At 55.3% G+C, this 20,910-nt stretch overlaps 1 protein-coding gene across 16 annotated transcripts in view; it reads left to right on the top strand.

The window, feature by feature from the left end:
* Positions 1–20,910, top strand: part of ATP9B (ATPase phospholipid transporting 9B (putative)) — a 217,961-nt gene that overhangs the window by 185,980 nt on the left and 11,071 nt on the right. For 10 of the 16 annotated variants that reach the window (XR_003794415.1, XR_003794414.1, XR_003794417.1 and 7 more), the window contains 10 exons: positions 3,597–3,758; positions 4,446–4,538; positions 6,616–6,699; positions 6,824–6,994; positions 9,642–9,740; positions 11,717–11,806; positions 14,339–14,483; positions 14,670–14,734; positions 15,295–15,450; positions 15,551–15,615. Coding sequence is in view for 9 of the 16 variants with exons in the window: in XM_029228447.1 (XP_029084280.1) it covers positions 3,597–3,758; positions 4,446–4,538; positions 6,616–6,699; positions 6,824–6,994; positions 9,642–9,740; positions 11,717–11,806; positions 14,339–14,483; positions 14,670–14,734; positions 15,295–15,450; positions 15,551–15,615 (1,130 nt within the window). In the remaining 7 variants the exon portion in view is untranslated. Of the gene's footprint in view, positions 1–3,596; positions 3,759–4,445; positions 4,539–6,615; positions 6,700–6,823; positions 6,995–9,641; positions 9,741–11,716; positions 11,807–14,338; positions 14,484–14,669; positions 14,735–15,294; positions 15,451–15,550; positions 15,616–16,113; positions 16,277–16,448; positions 16,801–18,427; positions 20,891–20,910 lie in introns of those variants that run through there. The other 6 variants (XR_003794423.1, XR_003794421.1, XM_029228497.1 and 3 more) reach the window with 6 other exon arrangements.

Here is a 20,910-nt window from a genome sequence, read left to right as displayed (position 1 = left end):
GTAGGGGCGGCATCATGCTTTCAAGACGTGTGTTTGGTCTAATCGCTTAAACGTCCTCAGGAAGAAAGTAGAGTCAAACTGCCCATTCCTTAGAAATTTTCCTTCCTCTGATTTCGACGTTCAGTGTCACTGGATGTAAGTGACCCCTCAGAGCCTTCTGAAAAGAACACCTCTAGTTTATTTCAGACATACAGAGGGAACGGCCCGAATCCTGACCCGCTTTCCCCCATCCCCGCTGCACTCCAGGGCCAGGTGGCAAAGCTCGAAGCCGCAGGGGGACCCTCCGGTCGCCGTGGGCGTCGTGGCGGCCTCCACTGAGGTGCCAAGCGCGTGGTGGCCAGTTCGCGTCCCCCCTTCATGGCTGCTGGCTTATAAGTCTGTTCAGAAATGTTACATTTTACATCGCCAGAGAGAATCCTGCCCAGCGCTAAGCACTGACATTAGAAGACTAACGGAAGCGCCCGTCGCGTTGAGTGTGTGAACGCTCTTCTCCTGGTTGGCATTATATAGCGAGACCTCGACATGCCTACTGACTAGGAACAGCTGTACAGATGCTGGGCCAGGCAGCAGAAGCCCAGCAGACTCCTCTGATACGTCGCTACCCCCAGTGGGTTATGAAACCAAGCATAAACTAAACAATAAACAGGTGTGAGTCACCAAATAGAGAAACTCAGGCCCTGACTGCAGCGGGACCCAGTGAGATGAGAGGGTGTTCGCAGGGAGATAGAATTTACAGGTCAGAATGTAATAGTAACCTTTCACTGTGTAAACCGAAAATGAAACTTGGGGTCTTGGGTCATCTGCAGACACAGAGAAGTCGTATAGAAATAGTCTATGGAGTTTCACATTCGTTTTACATTTGCACTGGGGTTGCAGAGCTGTTGACTTGCCCCCACTCGACGTGCTGACGTCCAGGTGTCTTCTTCTAGCGCTATAATTTGGAGTATCTCACTGGCGCTCTAAATTATAGGACTGTATCCTCGTGGCGTCATGTTAGGGTCCCCGCCTGCTTCAGTATCCTAGTAATGCGCTGGAAAGCCAGGGCATGCGGCTTCTAATTCGAGCTCCACGGTGACTCACTGTGTCACATTTAATGCATTCGTGGGACCCCAGAGCTGACAGGGCCCCTAGAAAGCTGATGTCATCTGCCCTGTAAGCCAGCAGCTGGACTCCGGTGTCAGGAGTATTGACAGGCGTCTCCACTGCTGCCAGCAAACCAGGACTGGGGCTGGGAAGAGCCGTTTCAGTGGACACTGGCACGGGGGTCAGGAGTCCAGCGGGGCCCGGCCTTCAGAGCCCGCTGCGCTCACGTGTCTCGTGGAGACCCTGGTTGCAGCCTCGTGGACTGGCTGTGACGCCCCGCTGCCGGGCGGTATGGTGGCCACAGCCAGTGTCCCCTTGGGCAGCGGGGCGGGAGCGTCCACCGCGGGCAGCCTTGCTGCGGCCTCAGCCGCTGGGCTTTCGGGCCGTCTGGTGCTGCGTCGGTCTGTCCTCTCCTCTGCTGGAAGCTCCCGTGCGTGAGTGCCGCCCCTCGGGCTGCCCAGCTGCGGGGAGGACGTCCTTCCTTCGGCTCCGCCTTCTCTGTCCAGGGTGGGCTCTCACTCCCGAGCTGGCCTGGCCCACCTGGGCTTGGGGGCTGGGCTCGAGCCGGGGCTATTTGCTGGCGGTTGCTGGACGCGCATCCTGGGCCTGGTCGGCACAGGGCTCCCTCGAGACGCCAGCTGCAAGTCCGGGGCCCCGGGACCCCCCTCAGCATGACCCTCACTCCCACTCCTGCTTCTCCGAAGCTGCTGTAACCTGTTTATCACAGGCCGACTCTACCATGTACACTTTTTAAAATACCAGAAGTTTTTATAAGATGAATTCTGATGCATTGACTACGTATAAAATAAGACAAAATTGTAATTTAAAACCGTATAAAAAAGTGTGTCTTTACTATTCTGAAACAGTAGTCCCGCTTGTCTGTTTAGGTCCTTTGCAAAATCCTAGAAAATGTTTGGGAACTAAAGGCACCCTTTCCGGGAGAGACTGGGTACCATCTGTCCTGGACCCCTTTCAGGGAAGCCATGTGGGAGTGTGTGGGGAACCAGGCACCAAGGGACCGGCACAGGCGACTTAAAGTGTCGCCCTCGGCTGTGCCCCAGGGCATTCCCGCCCCACGGGGCGCCCCTGCAGCCCCAGAAAGTGTCTCGCGCCGGCTTTTTCTGCCTCGCTGTCTTCGGACGCCCTGTCCACCCGTAGCATGAGGCCCACCCCACAATGTCAGACACTTGACAAGCTTGTCAGGACTTTTCTCCAGTTATATTTGTGGAAAATTACTTGGAAAACCTCATTCGTAAAGTGATTCCCGCTCCGCCTAAATGGCTTACGTGAGAAAGGGTGGAGGGTGAAACCCTGACATTGATCATCAATGTGCCAAACGCCCCACGGGTGGGTCAGACCTCAGCGTAACCCTGGGAGGTCGTCACCATCTTATCGACGAGGAGACCGGGGCTTAGGGGTGCCGCCCGTCACCCAGATTCACGGAGCTGGTACACGGCAGCTCGAGGATTCCGAACTGAGCGGTCTCACCTCGGCACCAGAGCTGCTGAGGATCTCGTCAGACGGGAGTTTTCAGGAATGACTAGGAGAGAACAGTAACATCTACACACTAGACAGAATTTAAAATGCTCTTGAATGATATGATCTCTCAGAACCCAGGTCAAACGCTAAAAGCACAGGTGGTGAAAGGAACTGCAGGTGAGGGCGAGGCGCCAGGGTCAGGAGAGGCCCAGAGCCCCCAGGGGGAAGGAGCCACTGCCTGCGGCCGCGGGGTCCTCACCTGCACGGCGGGGGCAGCATGTCATGAATTTCTTGCAGTGAAGTTGCTTTTAAAGACAATTTTTTTTCTGAAAACGCTTACTGTCATAAAAATTACTATGCATAAGTGGTGAACTTTAAAAATTATCTTTCCACTTAAGATTTTTACGTTTAAATCATAAAGGATTGTAAGTAAGAATACTTTCTATTTTTGAGTCCTTGCCACATGCCAGGGAGCCTCCTCTGATTGTTTCCCCTTTAGAACAGTTTGCAGATACATCTTCCACAGAACAGGCGGGTGAGCCTCAGTACGCAAAGGACCAGGTCACGGGGCTTCCAACTGTCGGAGTAGGGCTTGGCACCCGGGCCTGCCCTCCCCGCAGACGTGCTGGCTGTGGAGCCCCCAGTCGCCAGTTGGTCCGTGATTGAGACACATGAGGGATTCAGGGCATCACTGTCGCGGGCGTCCTCGAGCCCAGCCCCACCTGCTCTCTGAGCCGTCCAGCCCGGCGGGCGCTCCGCGTAGATTTTAAACCCTAGCTGTAGGCAGCTGGTAACACAAATCGCAGCACAAGTGTGCTCACCAACGGCCTTTATCTTAGACGGTAAGACCAAGGCCCTCAGTCTCGCTGCGTATCGCTTCCCTGTAACAAATACTAGACGCGGCCTCAAACAGCAGGGCCTGGATGTGGTCAGTTTCGTCTCTTGGTGGCATCTCGGCGAGCTCACTGACCGCTGGCCTGATGCCCCCTTCCCGGGGAGCGAGTGCCCTCACGTGTCTCACTGGTCTCCCGCAGGTGGCCCTGGTGCAGTGGACGGAGAGCATCGGCCTCACTCTGGTCAACAGAGACCTCACGTCCATGCAGCTGAGGACCCCCAGCGGCCAGATCCTGACCTACTGCATCCTGCAGACCTTCCCCTTCACGTCGGAGAGCAAGCGGATGGGGGTCATCGTCAGGGTACGCTGGCCTCTGTCCCCGAGCTGGGTGCCTGCTCTGGTCACTGTGAGGACACTGCAGCGGTCTCTTTAGGCTCACTCCAGGGCTTTATGCTCGTCACAGTGTTTTGTAATAATAAAGTCCAAACTGATAATTTATGCTGAGAAGCTGGTGTGGCTCTAATAGTCATGATTTAAAACAACTTTCCTAAGACGGCTGAGGCAGAATAAGTAGAAGATGTTCATGAATTTTTGAAATCGGCTCGAGCTGCTTTGTTTCCCACAGCAGTAGCAGCCAGTTTACCTGAAGAATGATTTATGACCATAGCGTTGCTAAAATATACCCCTATTAAATTTTTTGTAGCGAATACCACAAATACATCTTGGAAGTTGGCTAAACTAAGAAGCTTATTCACTCAAGCTCTGGAAATTTGAGAGAATTTACCTTGCAGTCCAAGGCGTATATTCATTTACAGATTTTAGTTCAAAACCCTCAGCACAGCATCTTGAGAGCCACAATTATGCTCTCGGTTCCTGGTGGCCTGAGCATCTAGGGAGGTCACAGCCCTGCCTAGAAGGTGTCTGAGTAACTCACCCAGGGGAGTGGGTTCACGGAGAATTGCCCTCCTGGTGCGTTCCCGTTAGAGCAGCCCCCCAGTAGCTGCAGCGTGGCCTCAACACGTCTGTGTTCACTTCCGTCTTGTTACAGGACGAGTCCACGGCAGAGATCACGTTCTATATGAAAGGTGCCGACGTTGCCATGTCCACCGTCGTCCAGTATAATGACTGGCTGGAGGAGGAGGTATGAGCTGTCTCACGTTGTACAGATGTTTTTACAAAACTCAGGGCAGTGACAGAAGCACGGCATCCTTTCTCCGACTCGTAGGTACTTGCTGGTGTCACTCGAGTGAATCAAGATGCCAGGTTTCACACCAGACACTGTCGGTTCATAAAGCAGAGAGGATAGGAGTACTGTAAATTATAAATACTGTACTTTCTGTGTGAACAACTACTGTTTTTGGTTTCTGTGTGAATACGTGTAGATGTGTGCAAGTGGGTCCATATGAAGAATATTTTGTTTATTTTGGTGAAAAAATAGAAAGCATCCCTAATCATTCACTAAAATATTCTGAAATAGTATTGTGCATATAACCAGAGTTATATTTTAACATGATATTTATTTTGTAACCTAAATTATTTACCAGGATATTTTAGTTAGAATTTAATTCTAATACGTACATAGGATTCACTTTAAACGTGGAGACAAGATCCAAATATAACCAATCCTATATTTTCATCAAATTCTCTCTGAACAAATACGATTTGTATTTAGCTTCATGAGATGATTTGTTGTTTACTTTTATGTATTTGTAAAAACTTAGATTTCAGAGTAAAACTAAACCGCTGAATTCATGAGTGTGACCCCCTTCACTGTGTGCATGTTGTCGGTGGGGCTCAAGCGTGTCCACCCCCCTTCAGGCCAGGAGTCTGTCTGTCAGTCCAGGGGCCACAGCCCACGTCCACGACGGTATTGGCAATATGAATCAATAGCTCCTTCAGGCACTGGATTTAATCAGGGACATGAATAAATTAAACTCCCTGAAGACCTAGTAAAATGCCATAAAAATTACTTTGGGTCATAATGATGTGCAATTAATTATAAAATCCTTGTTTAATTTATTTAGCTTTATGAGGTCAAATCGATAAATGTCTTGCAACAGACAGATAATGTCAGACTGTTTTTCAGATAACTTTATTAAAAATCCTTTGTGCATTTATTTCCAACATTGTAGTTTCTCCCATCGATAAATCTTTCCACACCCTCCCACCGCAGTCTTTGTTGTTAACACTCCTGTCGTGGGGAAAGCCTTTCACTTTATCCAAAGCCAGCAGGTACTCAGAGCCTGAGTTTACAGGGGGCTGTTCTGTGTCACAGAAGCTCCCAAGCTGGATTCTTGGTTATCAACGTGTGTTCCCCAAATACTAAGAAAACAAAACACACCTACGCTGTCCGTCATGCGGCAGAAAGGGCGATTTTGTAAAGCCTGCAGTGCGAGCCCATCCTCTGTGTGGACATGACGCCTGCGAGCCGAGGCGGCGGTGCCTGGGGGGCAGCCCCTTCCTCTCCGCGCAGGCCCCGCTCTTTGCCCCCAGATGTGTGTTTGTTAGAAACGAGACGGAGCTAGGACTGGGGAGCAGGGCGGTATGAAGGGGCACCGTGGCGTCGCCTGCCGGGCCTCAGGATCCGCGGGCCGCGTCGAGTGTGGGGCTGGCGCGCGAGCGGGGACCTCTCCGCACGCGGCCTGATGTGTGACAGCGGGCAGCAGATCAGGTCTCCCCGGAGGATTAGAAAGGAACCCCAGAGACTCGGGATGGTTTATCCTGCATACATTAAGTGCAGTGAACGAGCTTTGTCAGAGGAAGGTGCTGTTACCCGGGAACGGGGGCCTCTGCCCTTGAACGGACGGGGCCGGGTGGGATGGACGCGCGTGGAAGTGTGTCCCCGGGCCGGGCGCAAGCCCCCTGGTATCGCTGATTCCGAAGGGCGGCGGTCGGACGCTCCGAGTCCCGGCTCCCTCGGTGGCTGTGACGGCCACCTGCACAGTTCGTGTGGCCGTTGTCTGTGTCGCGCACACGTGCAGCCCGTCCCGCTCCCGTAGTGGGGAGAGAGCCGTGCCCATTGTCCCTCCGCGTCCCGCCCGGCGGGCGGTCGGGAGGCGCAGGGACCCTGGGTCGGGTCGGCTGCGTGGCGCGGCGGTGGGGGAGCCGGCCGCTCCCCCCCTCCCGCGGGGATGTGGGTCTGGCGGGATGAGCTAGCGGAGCACGTGGCCGTGGCTGCGGGCCGGCCGGGCCGCGTGTGACCTGCCTCTCTCTTCCAGTGCGGCAACATGGCCCGCGAAGGCCTGCGCACCCTCGTGGTGGCCAAGAGGGCGCTGACGGACGAGCAGTACCAGGACTTCGAGGTGAGCGGCCGGCCTCCCGCCGTGGCCGTGGCCTCGGGGAGACGGTGCGCACGGGGGCGGCGCCGCGGGTGTCCCCGCCTCGGCCAGCCCTGCGCGAGTCACAGCACCGCCCGCCTGTCCTCAGAACCGCTACAACCAGGCCAAGCTGAGCATCCACGACAGGACGCTCAAGGTGGCCGCCGTGGTGGAGAGCCTGGAGCGGGAGATGGAGCTGCTGTGCCTGACGGGGGTGGAGGACCAGCTGCAGACGGACGTGCGGCCCACCCTGGAGATGCTGCGCAACGCGGGCCTCAAGGTACCGCGAGGGAGCGGGCGCCCTCTGGAGGTGGTCCCCTGAAACCCGCCGAGGTGGAGGGGGTGAGGGCCTTGGTGAGCGGAGGTCTCTACGCGTCCCGCGGAGCCCCGCCCCGCCCCGGGGGCTGCGCCCGCCCGTCCGTCACCCAGACGCAGCGGCTCTGCTCCCCACTTCCCGGCGGCCGTCTGTCCTCCTGGCTGCCTTCCCGGCCGCGGGCGTCCTCACGGCAGCCTGAGGCCTGTCCCGGCCCGAGCTGCTCCCCACGGCAGCCTTTTATCCGCGTGGGGAGGTTTGCCCCGTAGACCGCATGATGCTCCCTGCCTGACCTACTGACCTGCTGTCTTTTTCTAACGGTTTGTCCTCTTCGGGTCCAGGGGAGATTAGCACGTTGTGGTGTAAGTTTTAGTTTTCAGGAAACTGCTTTCTTGCCTCACTTACCTGTGCTCTCACTAAAGCTGAAGTTCAATTACAGATGGCTGAGAAAATGCATTTCAGTGCTGCCTCAAGGACTGAGAATGAAAAAAGTACAGCTTGCTTTTAAAAGAAATACTTGTGTCTAACTGGAGCAGAGAGAGAGAACTGGAGGAAAATGTCAGAAGGCAAAGCCGTGGCCGGCTTCAAATAACAATACACTCAGCATGTTTTGATGAGGGCACTGTGACGGGCACAGCAAGGGGGCCCCTGCCGTCCAGGCCTCTGGGCGGGGGAGATGTTGGAGCCTCCCCAGCCATTCAGGGCCGTGGCAGGGGCGGCCGCTGGCATCTGCGTGTGCCGTCCAGGTGCTAGTCAGAGTGGAAGAGAGCAGTTCAGCCTCAGAACGGTGACCCGATCTAAGCCTGTGCGACCAGAAGCTTGCGTGGAGGCACATGATTGACTAGAGGCAGACAGCCTGCTCATTCCATTGTGGTTTTTCACGAGCTCCCCGTCAGTCTCGCTCTTGGGTGTTGCTGCTGGCTTGTCAGCACAGCCGAGGCCTGCGCGTTTCTTGTGTAAAGATTTGGGTGCTTTGTATTAGCTGCTTGCTAAGCTCTGAAGTCAGTAAGACTTGCTGGGCTTCTGCCCTTTTCCCTTTTCATGCTCCGTCAGGAGAAGCAGACTCTTTTGTCCCGTTAGAGTTCAAGGATGTGGTTTCAGCCCGTCCTCTGAGCCTGAGAGGTGGCGCTCGGCCAGGCCACACTTGTCCCTGAGTTATCAGCAGCGGGACTTCTTGTTCTGTGGGGTTAATTGTCCCCAACTTTGTCACGGTGACGTGTCGTTGTCTTAGATCCAGGCTCAGTGAAGTGAATATTAATGTGTAACATAAGTAAAAAAACACAAACCCTCAGACACTGAAAAGAGCCGCAGGTAGATTGTGCCAAGCAGAGAACCAGTATACCATGTAAGTTTTTTGTTTCCTGTTCCCAGAAATGCATATTTATGTATGATACATACGATACATCTGAAAAATCAGATGGTAGCAAGAAGTTGCTGCTGTTATGGAAAAGATATATAAACCATCCTGTTATGTATAAAGTGTCCTGTTTTTGCTCTCTTTTCAGTCTAGGGATATTTACACATACAATATGTGCGTGTGTTTGATATTTTTAAGTAAAAGTGGTGTTCGGGAGTTCCCTGGTGGCCTAGTGGTTAGGATTCCGGGCTTTCACTGCCATGGCCTGAGTTCAATCCCTGGTCTGGGAACTGAGATCCCACAAGCCATGCGGCGTGGCCAAAAAATAATAATAATAAATAAAAAGTAAAACAAAAGGGCTAGATTTTAAAAAAATATATTTTTTTAGTGGTGTTATTTGACATGACTTATTTGATACGAAACAACTTTCGGGTTAACTATTGCCCGTTTACCTATTTTGAACCTCAGTTTTCAACCGAAAAACTCACACAAGTGACAAGGAGGATGTCAGGGTCCCCCTAACTCTGCAAGCCCTCGGCCTGTGGTCCTTGGGCCTGTTTGCTTGGCCTGCAAGGCCGTGTAGACGTGGCCTTCTGACATACTCAGGCGTCCTCCTCAGCCCCAGCTGCGAGGCTCCTAATCCCCTGTCGTTCACCTGCCTCAGCTCTGCTGCTGTGTCTAAACGTCACTTTGCTCTATCCTGTTTCAGTTAAGCAAGTTGGCAGAGACTTTTATTGTGGTAAAATGTGCACGATGTAAAGTTTACCATCTTCACCATTTTTAAGCGCCCGGTGCAGTGGCACTAAGTACATTCACACTGTCGTGTAACAACCAGCACCCTCCGCCTGCCTTAACTCTTTATGCTGTAAGACTGAAACTCTGTCCCCATGAAATGCTAGCTCCCCCTCCCCCAGCCCTGGCACCCTCCATCTCCTTCCTGTCTCTACGAGTCTGACTCCTCTGGGGACCTCATTCAGGTGGAATCATGCGGTGTTTGTCCTTTTGTGACTGGTTTGTTTCTCTCAGCATAGTTGTTGCAGGTGTCAAATCCCCTGCCTTTTTTAATATTCATTGTATGGATGGACCACATTTGGCTTCTCCATCATCCATCCGTGGACTCATGTGTTGCTTCATGTTTGGCTGTTGTCAATAGTGATGCTGAAAACACGGATGTGCAGATATCTTTTCAAGGGCAGACACTTTTCAGAGATGAACACGTGATAGAGTTGGGGTTCACCAGCTGAAACTGTTTCTTAGATATGGATGCTGACGGGCGATAAACTGGAGACGGCCACGTGCATCGCCAAGAGTTCTCACCTGGTGTCTCGAACACAGGACACGCACGTTTTCAGGCCGGTAAGTGCACGTCCACATCACTTTGAATTTTAAATGTTTTGAATTGAAACTTACTGGTTTTGTGAGAATGTATACGCAGTTATTTATTAATTAATAGATACTATTTTAAAAGAGAAGTAAGTTTCTTACTCAGTTTATAAAAACATGTTAAAAATAGATTTCTATTAGTTACATATATTAAATGTGATCAAAAAGCTGCCTTTGGGCTTCCCTGGTGGCGCAGTGGTTGAGAGTCCGCCTGCCGAGGCAGGGGACATGGGTTCGTGCCCCGGTCCGGGAAGATCCCACATGCCGCGGAGCGGCTGAGCCCATGAGCCATGTCCGCTGAGCCTGCGCGTCCGGAGTCTGTGCTCTGCAATGGGAGAGGCCAGAACAGTGAGAGGCCCGCGTACTGCAAAAAAAAAAATAAAGCTGCTTTTGGTAGAGTGAAACAAGGTCTAAATTCAAGAGTATTTTTCTGTTGTACTATTAGAATTATTAACGACTAAATATCTATTTTAAAATAGACATACTGCAGTCATTTTCTGTTCAATTTATAAAAGTATATATTGATAAAAAAAATTACGTTTGTCTATTAGTTAGACACAATACATGTGGTCCAGAAGCTGCTTTTGCGAAACAAGCTTTAAATACAAAGTAGAAATGTGTTTTTAATCTACTACCATCTTCAGATTAAATGATCTTCCTCAATTAGATCAAAGAAAATTAATAGAAATGATCGAAATTTGTGTGTTTACTGTATCTACGAGTTATGATGAAATTTGATTCAAACAAAAAATAAAAGTTTCTTGGGTCTTGATTGATGGCAGCTGAACAGACATTGTGTGTCTCTGTTCCAAAGGAAGCCCTTGCACCTACAGAAATAGTGATTTGAATATAATTTACATGTAAATGTAGTTTATTTCGAAGCATCAGAATCACAAATTAGGCCCTGCAGACTACTATTTGCAATTAAATTATTAATGATTCTGATAAAACTTCAGATCAATTTTTGTTGACTTTGCAGTGTTATAGCCCCACAAATAAAATTTCCACAATAAAACCTACCTATTTAAAGATGAGTCTGGATTGATTAATCTGTACCCATGAAGCTTTTTATTTCAGTCCTGTAATATATCATTTCTTTTGTGCCCCATAAAATCTCCACAGAAAGAATGTCAAAAACTAGTATGTTGGTTTCTGAAATATTTTCTTTCAAAAATTAACGATACTTCAAGATTATGACTTGATTTTACTCTTTTCCATCGTTCAATCTTCCAGATAACTCAGTTTGCTTGAACTGATAGAATAAGTTGAAACCCATGGTAGAGACAACAGAAACAGTTTTATAAAAGCATTTTGTATCACTTGGCATGTTATGAAAAGAGGCGCCTTTAAATGAAGCCTCGATTTTAGGTCATTCCGCCCCTCCCTGCTGTGTGGCCACGAGGAACTCGGCTTCCTCGGGCTGTGATGCTGAGGTGTGTTGACCTGTGACTATGCAGAACGGCATCCCTGGCGTTAACACTCACACACACCCCCACTGCCCTATGAAAGTAGAGAGACTTTCAGTTAATGGTCATCATGCTCTCTTACCCGCGTATATTGAGAAAAGCCAGTTGTCTTCCCCAGCTACGCAAAGGCGCCTGTTAGCTCATGGAGGGCAGTGGTGGGGGGCCGTTTGTCCCTCTTTCTTGACAAGCCAGTTCTTCTGTTCACTTTGTCTTACTGTAATTGTGATACTTGCCCTGCACTTTACAGTGTACGTTTCCTGCCTTGAGTTGTCACACGTTGGAAAGCAATTCGTATTAAATTAGTAGGTATTTATTCCCATCACTGTAGAAGAAATTTGGAAGAGCAGTTGTTATAGAATTTCCCGTGTCAAGCACTCTCCGGTTTTAGAAGTGTCTAAAGGCCTGTGATTTGTGCATCGGGGCTTGTTTGTCTGTGAGGCTTAAACAGTGTTGTAACTGGGCACTTCTTCCCCTTTCATGGAGGTAACCAGTCGGGGAGAAGCCCATTTGGAACTGAATGCCTTTCGAAGGAAGCATGACTGTGCACTGGTCATATCCGGGGACTCCTTGGAGGTGAGGCTGGGCCCTGACCAAGCAGGTGTCTGTCTGTCTGTCCTTCTCCCTGGAGTTGAGGCTGGGCCCTGTCTGTCCGGTGGACTGTGGACTTCCTCAGTCAGATGTGTTATCAGCCTGCGTTGCCCTCTCCACTGGTTTTGACATCTCTGCTCACAGCAGTGATGTGTGCGGGTAGAGCCTGAGAAGAGGCCAGGGCCATGTCGCAGTGAGAACTTGGTCCTTACGGCTTTGGCGCTGGTCTGTCTTGGGCTCGTTCAAAGCTCTTCCGGCGCTTGGAGGCCTGCTCTTCGCTCCTGGCGTGGCCGCCTTGGAGCCTGGCTCTGGTAGCCGTGATCTCAGTTTATCCAAACGCGTGTTTCCAGCAGCGGCCCTGGTACCCAGGACCCTCTGCTCCTGGAGGCCCCGCGTGGGGCTGGGCGGCCCGCTCGGGTCCAGCCCCCTCTCCTCACTCGGCGCCAGGGTCGCAATGGCGGGAGCCGTCGGGTGGGGGGTGTGCTGGGGGCCCCTCCCCCTGCAGCTTTTGCCCGCGGCTCTCTCAGATGTTTCCAGAAGTCTGGGCGGAGCAGCGCAGCCTCTGGTGACCCAGTCAGTGTGGCCACTGAGGCCAGCCTGGCAGGGGCGTGGTGGGGGGACGCTGGGGGTTGGACGGGACGTCAGGAGCAGCGGAGACGGTGCGACCTCTGTGGCCACGTGCGTGCAGATGGCGCCGTGTCCGGCTGGCTCTCCCGCCTGCTGCATTGCCGGGGCCGCGCATCCCAATTCTGCGTGGCTGCTTCCGCGGAGCCACCGGGACCGCGGGGCCTGGACAGCGGCAGCGCTCTCACCCGCCCGTGCCCAGGATGGAGGACTTGGAGGGCGCCCCGTGCTCCCCACCGTGCCGTCCCCACAAGCTGACCCCGGGGACGCCCCCAGCCTCGCTGGTGTTCACTGCGTGTGTGTTATTTTATAGGAGCCACGCAGGCCCCTGGCTGACTGTCCAACTCGCTGGCTGAGCTCTGGCCTCACGTTTGCATTTCTCTGTCTGCACCGCGGCGTCTGCGCAGCTGCCGCGGGCTCCTGAGTTCTGCTCCTGTCCCTCTCGCTGCGTGTGTGGGACCCGGGACCCCTCGCCGGCTTGGCACACCCCCATCCCCGCAGGGCTGTGAACTCACGCTTGGGTCGCCTGTTTCCGTGGTGCCCGGTGCTGCGCGACCTGCCCGCCGGTCTCCCCGGAGCCCACGGTGTCTGGTCCCCCCCGGGCTGGGCCCTCCATCCAGCCGCTGAGTCGGTCCAGCACCTGCCGGTCCCGGGCTCCCTGAGCCCCAGCTCCTGCCCAGCGCAGCACCCTCTTGATGGTGCCAAGGAGTGCGGTCCAGTCCCTGTCCACGGATCACACTTCCTTGGTTCTGGGGGACGAAGGATGACTGTCCCCTCCTTCCCAACCCTGGCGGCACTGATCGGGGCCTGAGCCGGCCTTCAAGCCCCCTTTCCTTTCCCGCTCCGCCTCCCGCCCCTCGTCCAGAGGGTGAGGCCGGCCTCTCCAGGGCAGAAGGGCTCCGTTCCCCCCCCGGCCCCCCGCCCCCTGGCTGCGTGTGAGGAGGGGTGAGGGGCCTGGGCCTCGCGTGTTCTCAGCTGGTCCCACCGCCGGCTTCAGGTTGCTCACAGCAGCCGAGCCGCGTGCATGTGGCTGTCTGCTTTACAGCCCAAAGCGTTTTGCGAATTTCCCCTCCGTTCTAGCCCCTCCTTGTAGGTCGATGTCTTTTTTAAAACCTCTCTATAGTTGGGGCTTGGGGAGGGAGCAAAAGTAGCTACTTGTGTTAAACACGCTTCTGTGAGTGTGTTTTTATTGAAATCTTTTTGCTGTTTCTGTCCCCCAAATCCACATGTTGTTCCTGGCAGCCAGCCGGCCCCAGGGAAACCGCAGGCTGGAGCGCACATCCCCCCTCCCGCCAGCACCCCAGTCCCGCTCCCCAAAGGCAGCGCCGCTGTTTCTGCTTCTGGGTCCTGCGGTGGATCCTCCCCTCAGCGGGGATACTGTGTCCGTCTGTTTGCTGCTGAGTACCTGCCGTGAACGCGGGTTTTCGCTCACCACCCAGGTTTTAGGTGGCAGAGGGCCTGGGACTGCGTCTTGACCTCTTCACGCGGGCACGGGCGCACACACGGCTCTCCTGCAGGCGGATGTGCTGTTGGTGGTAGTCGGCGCCCCGGGGGCTCAGGACCCTCATTTCTGACTCCTGTCCTTCGTGTGGGGTGATTCTCGGGGTGTCCAGCTCAGCAACGGGACCCCACAGACTTCAGGCAGCTTTGGGGAATTTTTATTTTCCCCACCAAGATGGGGAACTAAGGATCGTCGCTGAGGGTATTGTGTGCTAAAGACCAAAGACCTTTTCAGCCAACCCCGGAAGGCGGTGCTGGCATCCCCTGAAGGCAGATGAGCTTGTCCGGGTCTTCCCTGGAGCCCTCCCCCCAGCCTGCGTGCGGGCTCCGTCCATCCGTCCTCCGTCCATCTGTCCGTGCCCTGAAGCCCGGCCTCGCTTCTGCCACCCCCAGGTCTGCCTGAAGTACTACGAGCACGAGTTCGTGGAGCTGGCCTGCCAGTGCCCGGCCGTGGTCTGCTGCCGCTGCGGGCCCACGCAGAAGGCCCACATCGTCAAGCTGCTACAGCAGCACACGGGCAGACGCACGTGCGCCATCGGTGAGCGTGGGCGTCCGGGGAGCCGGGGTCCTGAAATGAAACGCGCGGGGACGTGCGCCCGTCTCCCTCCTGCCCGCCCGGTGGATTCCCCCTGTCTTCCTGGGTGTTGAAACCCTGTCTGCCGGTTGGCGAGGAAAGCCGGCCCCTCGCAGGTTCCCACTTCACGTCCGCGTTCCGTGCTTCCAGGTGACGGAGGGAACGACGTGAGCATGATCCAGGCAGCGGACTGCGGGATCGGGATCGAGGGGAAGGTGCGTCTGTCCCTTGTCCCCGCCAGGCCCCTGGTCAGCCCCCTCACACGCGTGGCCGGGGGCTGGGGGGAGGCGGACCCACGCGCTGAGGGAGCAGCTCCATGAGGGCACGTAGAGGACAGGCACGTCCTGCCGGGACTTGGGCACCTTCCTGGTCCCCGAGCTGTGCGGGGCTGCACCTGGGCCGCTCCTCGGATCCCCGCAACCCTCTCTCAGCTCCACACACACGGCCCGCGCTCGGATGTCCGGGTCTCCCAGCCGGTCGGGAGCTGTGGTCTGCCTCCTGTGCTCACGTGAAAACACCCAGAGAGACCTGGACACAGGCTGGATCCCGGGGCCCTCTGCTTCGTGAATCAGGCCACAGTGCTGAACCCGCAGCCGCTCGGCGGGGTGGCAGGTTCAGAGAACTGTCTTGAAGATGCCCCGGTCCCTGCTTAGTTTCTGTGACACCGTCGGTGCCAGGCCGGGTCCTCCCAGGGTGCTGGCGGGCGGCTCCCGGGGCGGGGCCCGCGCTGTGCCCCTGTCCGGCCCTTAGCCCGGCCCCTCTGCCTTGGTCGCAGGAGGGCCGGCAGGCCTCGCTGGCGGCCGACTTCTCCGTCTCGCAGTTCAAGCACATCGGCCGCCTGCTCGTGGTGCACGGGCGCAGCAGCTACAAGCGGTCGGCGGCACTCAGCCAATTTGTCATGCACCGTGGCCTCATCATCTCCACGATGCAGGTGCGGCGTCCGGAGGGGCCGTGCGGGGGCGCCTGGTGCCTTGCGGCCTGCGTGCACATCGGCCGACCGTGAGTAACGGGCGCTGCTCTCCTCCCTCCAGGCCGTGTTTTCCTCCGTCTTCTACTTCGCGTCCGTCCCTCTGTACCAGGGATTCCTCATGGTGGGGTAAGTGGGCCCATCACGCACAGACATGGCAGCGGCACGTCGGGAGGGCTTGTAGCCCGGGAACACGTGCAGGGGTTTGCTTGCGTGGCTCCCACACACTCAGCCTGAGGACGAATCGACTGGTGTGCGGAGCCACGAAGTGGGGCACCCAGAGGCAGCACGTGTCCGCTTATCCCTCCTACGACCCTGCTGTTACGGTTCTCATGGAATTTCTGTTTACGTGGGGCAGCGCACCTGGGTCGGGAACTGTGTCGGAGCCGGGACTTTCTCCAGCCCTCGGCGGCGGCATGGTGGGGTGGGGGGTGGGGGGTGACTGGGTCACTCCCAGGCTGGGGAGCCCCTTCCTGAAGCCTGCGCCCTCCTGGCTGGACACGGTTAATCCTGATGGCGGCGTGAAGTTGGCAGCAGAGACCTCGAGAACGGGTGGTGCTGGCACGGGACCTCACATTCCGGGACAGACTCCGTCAGGCCTCCCGCAGTAACGAAGCTCATCCTCAGGGCGCCCGCCTGGCAGCTGGGAAGCCCGTCCGCAGAGCGGCGGCCCGGGGCCCGTGGCGAAGGCTGTGCTCGTTGCGCTGCCAGGGCTACAAAGCGGGAGGCCTGTGTCAGACAAGAGTAGACCGGAGTTTCCTCCCCTCACCCTTCGTGACCGCGCCAGCAGGTAAAGTCAGCGTGGCGGCCGCTGTGCAATGAACAACCCGCGCGGCTTCTCTCCTCTGCGAAGCCCCTCAGCCGCGGGGCCGGGCCCCTCCACCGCGTGGTGAGGGCGACGGTGGTTAGCACACGTGTCCCGGCGCCGTCCTGAGCGCCGTCCTGTCCCCCCGCATCCCTAGGACACGGGTCTCCCGGCCTCAGCGTCTTCCCAGGTCGGCGGAGGACAAGCCAGCGGGTTATCGCACCCCGTGGAGCCCGGTTCAAGGGCACGGTTACTTGCGTGTCGCCTGGCGGCTCCCCGAACCCCGAGAATCCCGGGGATTTCAGCGAGAGGCATCGGGGGCATCAGGGGCGCAACGTGGGCTGATTTCAGGGTGAAGCTGTGCGGGCGAGGTCCCGTCGCGAGTGACGGGGCCCCCTCAGCCTCCCGTCCTATGTCCTGGCCTCCTCCCCCCGGGCCAAGGGCGTCCGCTGCCTCCGCACACCCGTGTCTCCAGAGTGGACGTCAGAGCGAACTGGGGACCTGGTGGGACCAGCTCTGGGGGTGTCTGGGGGCGCAGGGCAGGCGGGAGGGGCGGCAGGAGGCTGGCGAGGGCAGGGCCGAGCCTGGGGTGTGGGCGCAGGAGAGCTTTCCAGGAAGAGGGAGCCCTGGGGCGGGTGCTTGTGCCCCGAAGAGGACAGGGCGCTGAGCTCGGCAGCGGGGGGCCGGGGCAGTGGCGGGGGTGTGAGGTGAAGGTGCCGCTCTCCTGCCACGTGGACGCATCCCTGAACGCCCGGCTTGCCGCCCAGGAGCCGCAGGGGCTGGATCCCGGTCCCCCTTGCCCCGGGTCTCCATCGTTTCTCCCCTCCTCCCCTGGCTCCTGTGTGGCTTGAGCTGTTGAACAGGTTAGGTTCTTGTGGAAATTAGAGCCTATCCTTCCCCATGGAACTCATGCGGACCCTGCCCAGGTCCCTGGAGGCCGAGGGGAAGCACTGCCCCTCCCCCGTCCCCAGGCCCAGGTCAGGATAAAGGCTTCACTGCGACTGGCTGTGGGGCTGGGCCTTGCGCCTGTTCAGGCAGCCTGCCCTTAATCGCAGCAGGAGTTCCTAGAGTCCTTCAAAGAGAGGGAAAAGCCTAAAGGTACAGAAAGCTACAAATTTTTTTACATTTTCCCGTTGCTTGCTTAAGTCTTTGCAATAATTATCACATTAATTCCTCTAAACAGCACAGAATTTGCACAGTAATGCTGGTTATGCCTTGAGTTCGTCCAGTGCATTTCTTCCTTGGAGGCCAAAGAAAAAGCATAACCATTCTCACTTTCCATTTTTCTAAGTATGGATTTGAAAGTTTAAAAGGAAATTTTAAGGGGCAGAGGTGATTACTCCTTAGATAAGAACTGCCTGAGTTCATGGAATTACAACCCTAGGCCTGATTTCGTTTCCCGTCTGCAGCCTGAGCCCTGTCAGCATAAGCACGCATTATTTTTAAAGCTCCTATTTATTATCAGACTTCACTGAAAGTTTTATTTAAAGTTTCTCTGCATGTCCGTCACTTAAACGAGGCGCCTGTAATTCTCTGAAGAATTAGTTCCTTGGATTTGGCAGGATTGGAGGGAGATGCTTCTAAGTTAAGCTTCTTCAAAAATAAATAATAAAATAGTTTTGCCCTCACCTAGAAAACAAATATAAAGAACTGGGCGGGAAGCAATGTGGTGTTTTTATCAAATAAAATCTAACCAGACCAAACTACTGACCTTCCATGATGGAATAACTGGCTCTAGAAACTACAGGACAGTTGATAGAATTCCGTTCCACCTATGTACGGTTTTTATCCGAGTTCATTTCATTAGCTTTCTAGGGACTGGTGACCCAGGTGAGGCCCACCCGCACTGCTGGTTACTTCACGGAAGGAAGCTCGTGCCGAGGCCGCCCCGGTTCCCCCTGGAGCCCACCAGGCGGCACCTGGCCCACTCCCCTCACTTAGCCTTGGGTTGCGTCTGCCCACATACCTGAGGTCCTGGGAGGGGCTGTGCCCTACCTCCACACGCCTCCCTCGGCAGGTCCTCTGGGGAAGCACCGTGCATCCTGGCCCCACTTAGCGTTCACGGGCATCAGCACATCCAGGGTTCTGTGAGACCCGCTCCACGTGGTCGAGCCAAACCCCTCCTGTGCCCGACAGCTGCCGATGTCCCGTGTTCAGGCAGCATCCTTGGAGACACGCAGGTCTGCTCTAGCTGAGGTGTCCCTCTCGTGATGGCCACAGCTCCCAGAAGGCACCCCCGGGCCATCACAGGTATGCATCCTCGCAGGGGATTTCAGTGGGGAGCCTGAGGATGCACGTGGGAAAACTACCAGATGCCGTCTTCACAGGGTGCCAGGAGGGCACGTGACATCTGAGGAAGAGTCCTGAGCTGCAAGCAGGAGCCTGGGCGAGTGATTGAGGAGGTGGGCTCGCAGCCCGTCACCGAGGGGCACCACGGAGCGACAGGAAATGCCCTGTCCTCCCAGCCCACGCGACTGGAAGACAGGGTGAGGTACAGGGAAAAGCTGTTTTCGGACCGTGGACACCAGGCAGCAGGCACTGAGGCCGGAGACAAGGGAAGCTGGCAGAATTCACAGCTGGAAATCCCTGGAACCTTGGGGGTAAAGATTCCTTAGGCACAAAATGCGTGAACTGTCACAGGAGAAATTGACAAGATGGACTTCATCAAAATTAAGTCTTCGCTCCTCTAAAGACAATATTAATCAAATGAAAAGGCAGGCTGGGAACCAGTCTTTTCAGTACCTATATCTGATAAGAGCTCTGTACCCAGAATGTTCCATGATCTCCAAAAACTCAATTTTTTAAGAAAAGGCTAAAGATTTGAACGTACATCACAAAAGAAGATGTAAGAATAGCCAATAAGCACACGAAAATATATTAACATCATTAGTTACAGGAAATGGAAATTTTAACCCCACCTAGAGGCCAAGTTAAGACAGACCGCGCCAAGTGTCAGCAGGAAGCTGGGGCTCCCGGGACTTACAGCTCCTGGCCGGAGTGCACAATGGTGAAACGAGCCCGGAAGACAAGTTGGTCGGTTTTTCATACGATTAAGCATATGGCCCAGCAACCCTCCCCTCCGAAGCCTGCTCCTCCTTTATTTGCGATGAGATCCACTGCGCCATGTCTCTACCCCCCCGGGGGGTCGGGCGGGGTGGGGGGAGCCAGAGAAGCAGCAGACGCCAGGTCCCTGCGGCCCGCGGCCCAGCCTGGGGGCTGATGGGGGGATGGGGGTCTGCGCTGGGACCCTGGAGGAAGCCACCCAGTCACATGCTGGAAACTGCCCTCAGCAGAATCAGCTGATAAAAGGGGTGGTGATGATGTTTGTGATTTGGTTGTAAAGCTGGAGGAGTTTCTGGCACAATAACAAGGGTTCTTATCGACTGTCTTTAAGAAAATAGAGGCTCCTCGGACCTGCGCTGTGACACTCGTGAATCCCGGTGCAGGAGGGTCACCGGGCCGGGCGCATGTGCAGCTTGGTCCTCGTGCGTCGGCTGGCTCCGGGGGATGTGGGCCGGGTTCTGCCTGGGTTCCTTGGCCCTTTCAGACCCCTGAGTCCTAAGGGGACTAACAACAGCAATTAGAGATTTAGAGGAAAGTAAAGAGCATGTACTTGTTGACCTGATGCAGAAGTTAGAGGTTGAACCTGTAGGTAGAGAATCGAGCCATCAAAGTGCAGGCTGACACTGGACAGCGGACGGGAGACTTGAGCAGGGGACTCGGGGACGGCAGACGGGCCCGTGACGAGGCGGTCAGTGTCATCAACCACCAGGAAATGCTATTTTAACCACAGTGAGCTGCCCCTCCACGCCTGTCAGGATGGCTGAAACACCTGTGACCGCAGCAAATCATGGCGAGGATCCAGCACCCAGATCCCTCATGCGTGCTGGCAGGGGTGTGAACTGGTGCAGCCGCCCTGGAAGGCAGCTTGGCCGTCTCTTATAAAACTAAACATGCAGCCGCCCTATGACCCAGTGCCTGAACTTGTGGACATAGGATCCCAGGTGGCACCCGTGTCTCAAATAAGTGCAACTTACTTTTACAAAAAACCTGGGCAGTGGATGTTTATAGCAGCTTTATTTGTAATAACCAGACACTGGGAACGACCCAGATGCACGTCAGAGAATGCCCGGGGTGCAGAGCTGCTCTGTCCACAACCACGAACGCTCCTCAGCCACCAGAGGACGGCCTGTCGTATGGCCACACCTGGGTGACCCTCCAGGGACTGGGGCTGAACGAGAAGCCGAGCCCCAGGCTCACCTGCTGTGTGGTGCGTGCGTGTCACCTTGAAGTGACAAAAGTTATAAGATGGAGGACAGTTGCCAGGGGTTCAGAGGGGCTGGGAGAGAAGCAGGCTTCAGGGGGCCCTGGTGGGCTTGGGTGCTGCGTCTGGACCATGTCAGTGTCGGCGTCCCGCTGGAGATCAGCTGCAGTTTTGGAGATGCTGCCTCTGGGGAAAGCTGGTTGAAGGTCCCCGTGGTCTCTGTGTTGCTTCTGGTAACTGTGCTCACCTCTGCAGTGATCTCAAAATAAAAGCTTTAATTAAAAAAGGATCCTGCTGCCTGTCCGCATTTGTGGCTTGTAGACCTTGCTCCTGTACTGTGGGTAAGTATTCAGTT

This window comes from Monodon monoceros, unplaced genomic scaffold (genome assembly GCF_005190385.1).
Source record: "Monodon monoceros isolate NGI ecotype Baffin Bay Population unplaced genomic scaffold, NGI_Narwhal_1 Super_Scaffold_1, whole genome shotgun sequence".
Taxonomy (NCBI): Eukaryota; Metazoa; Chordata; class Mammalia; order Artiodactyla; family Monodontidae; genus Monodon; species Monodon monoceros.
Note: the sequence above shows the minus strand (reverse complement) of the source record. Positions and strands in the feature narration are given on the sequence as shown.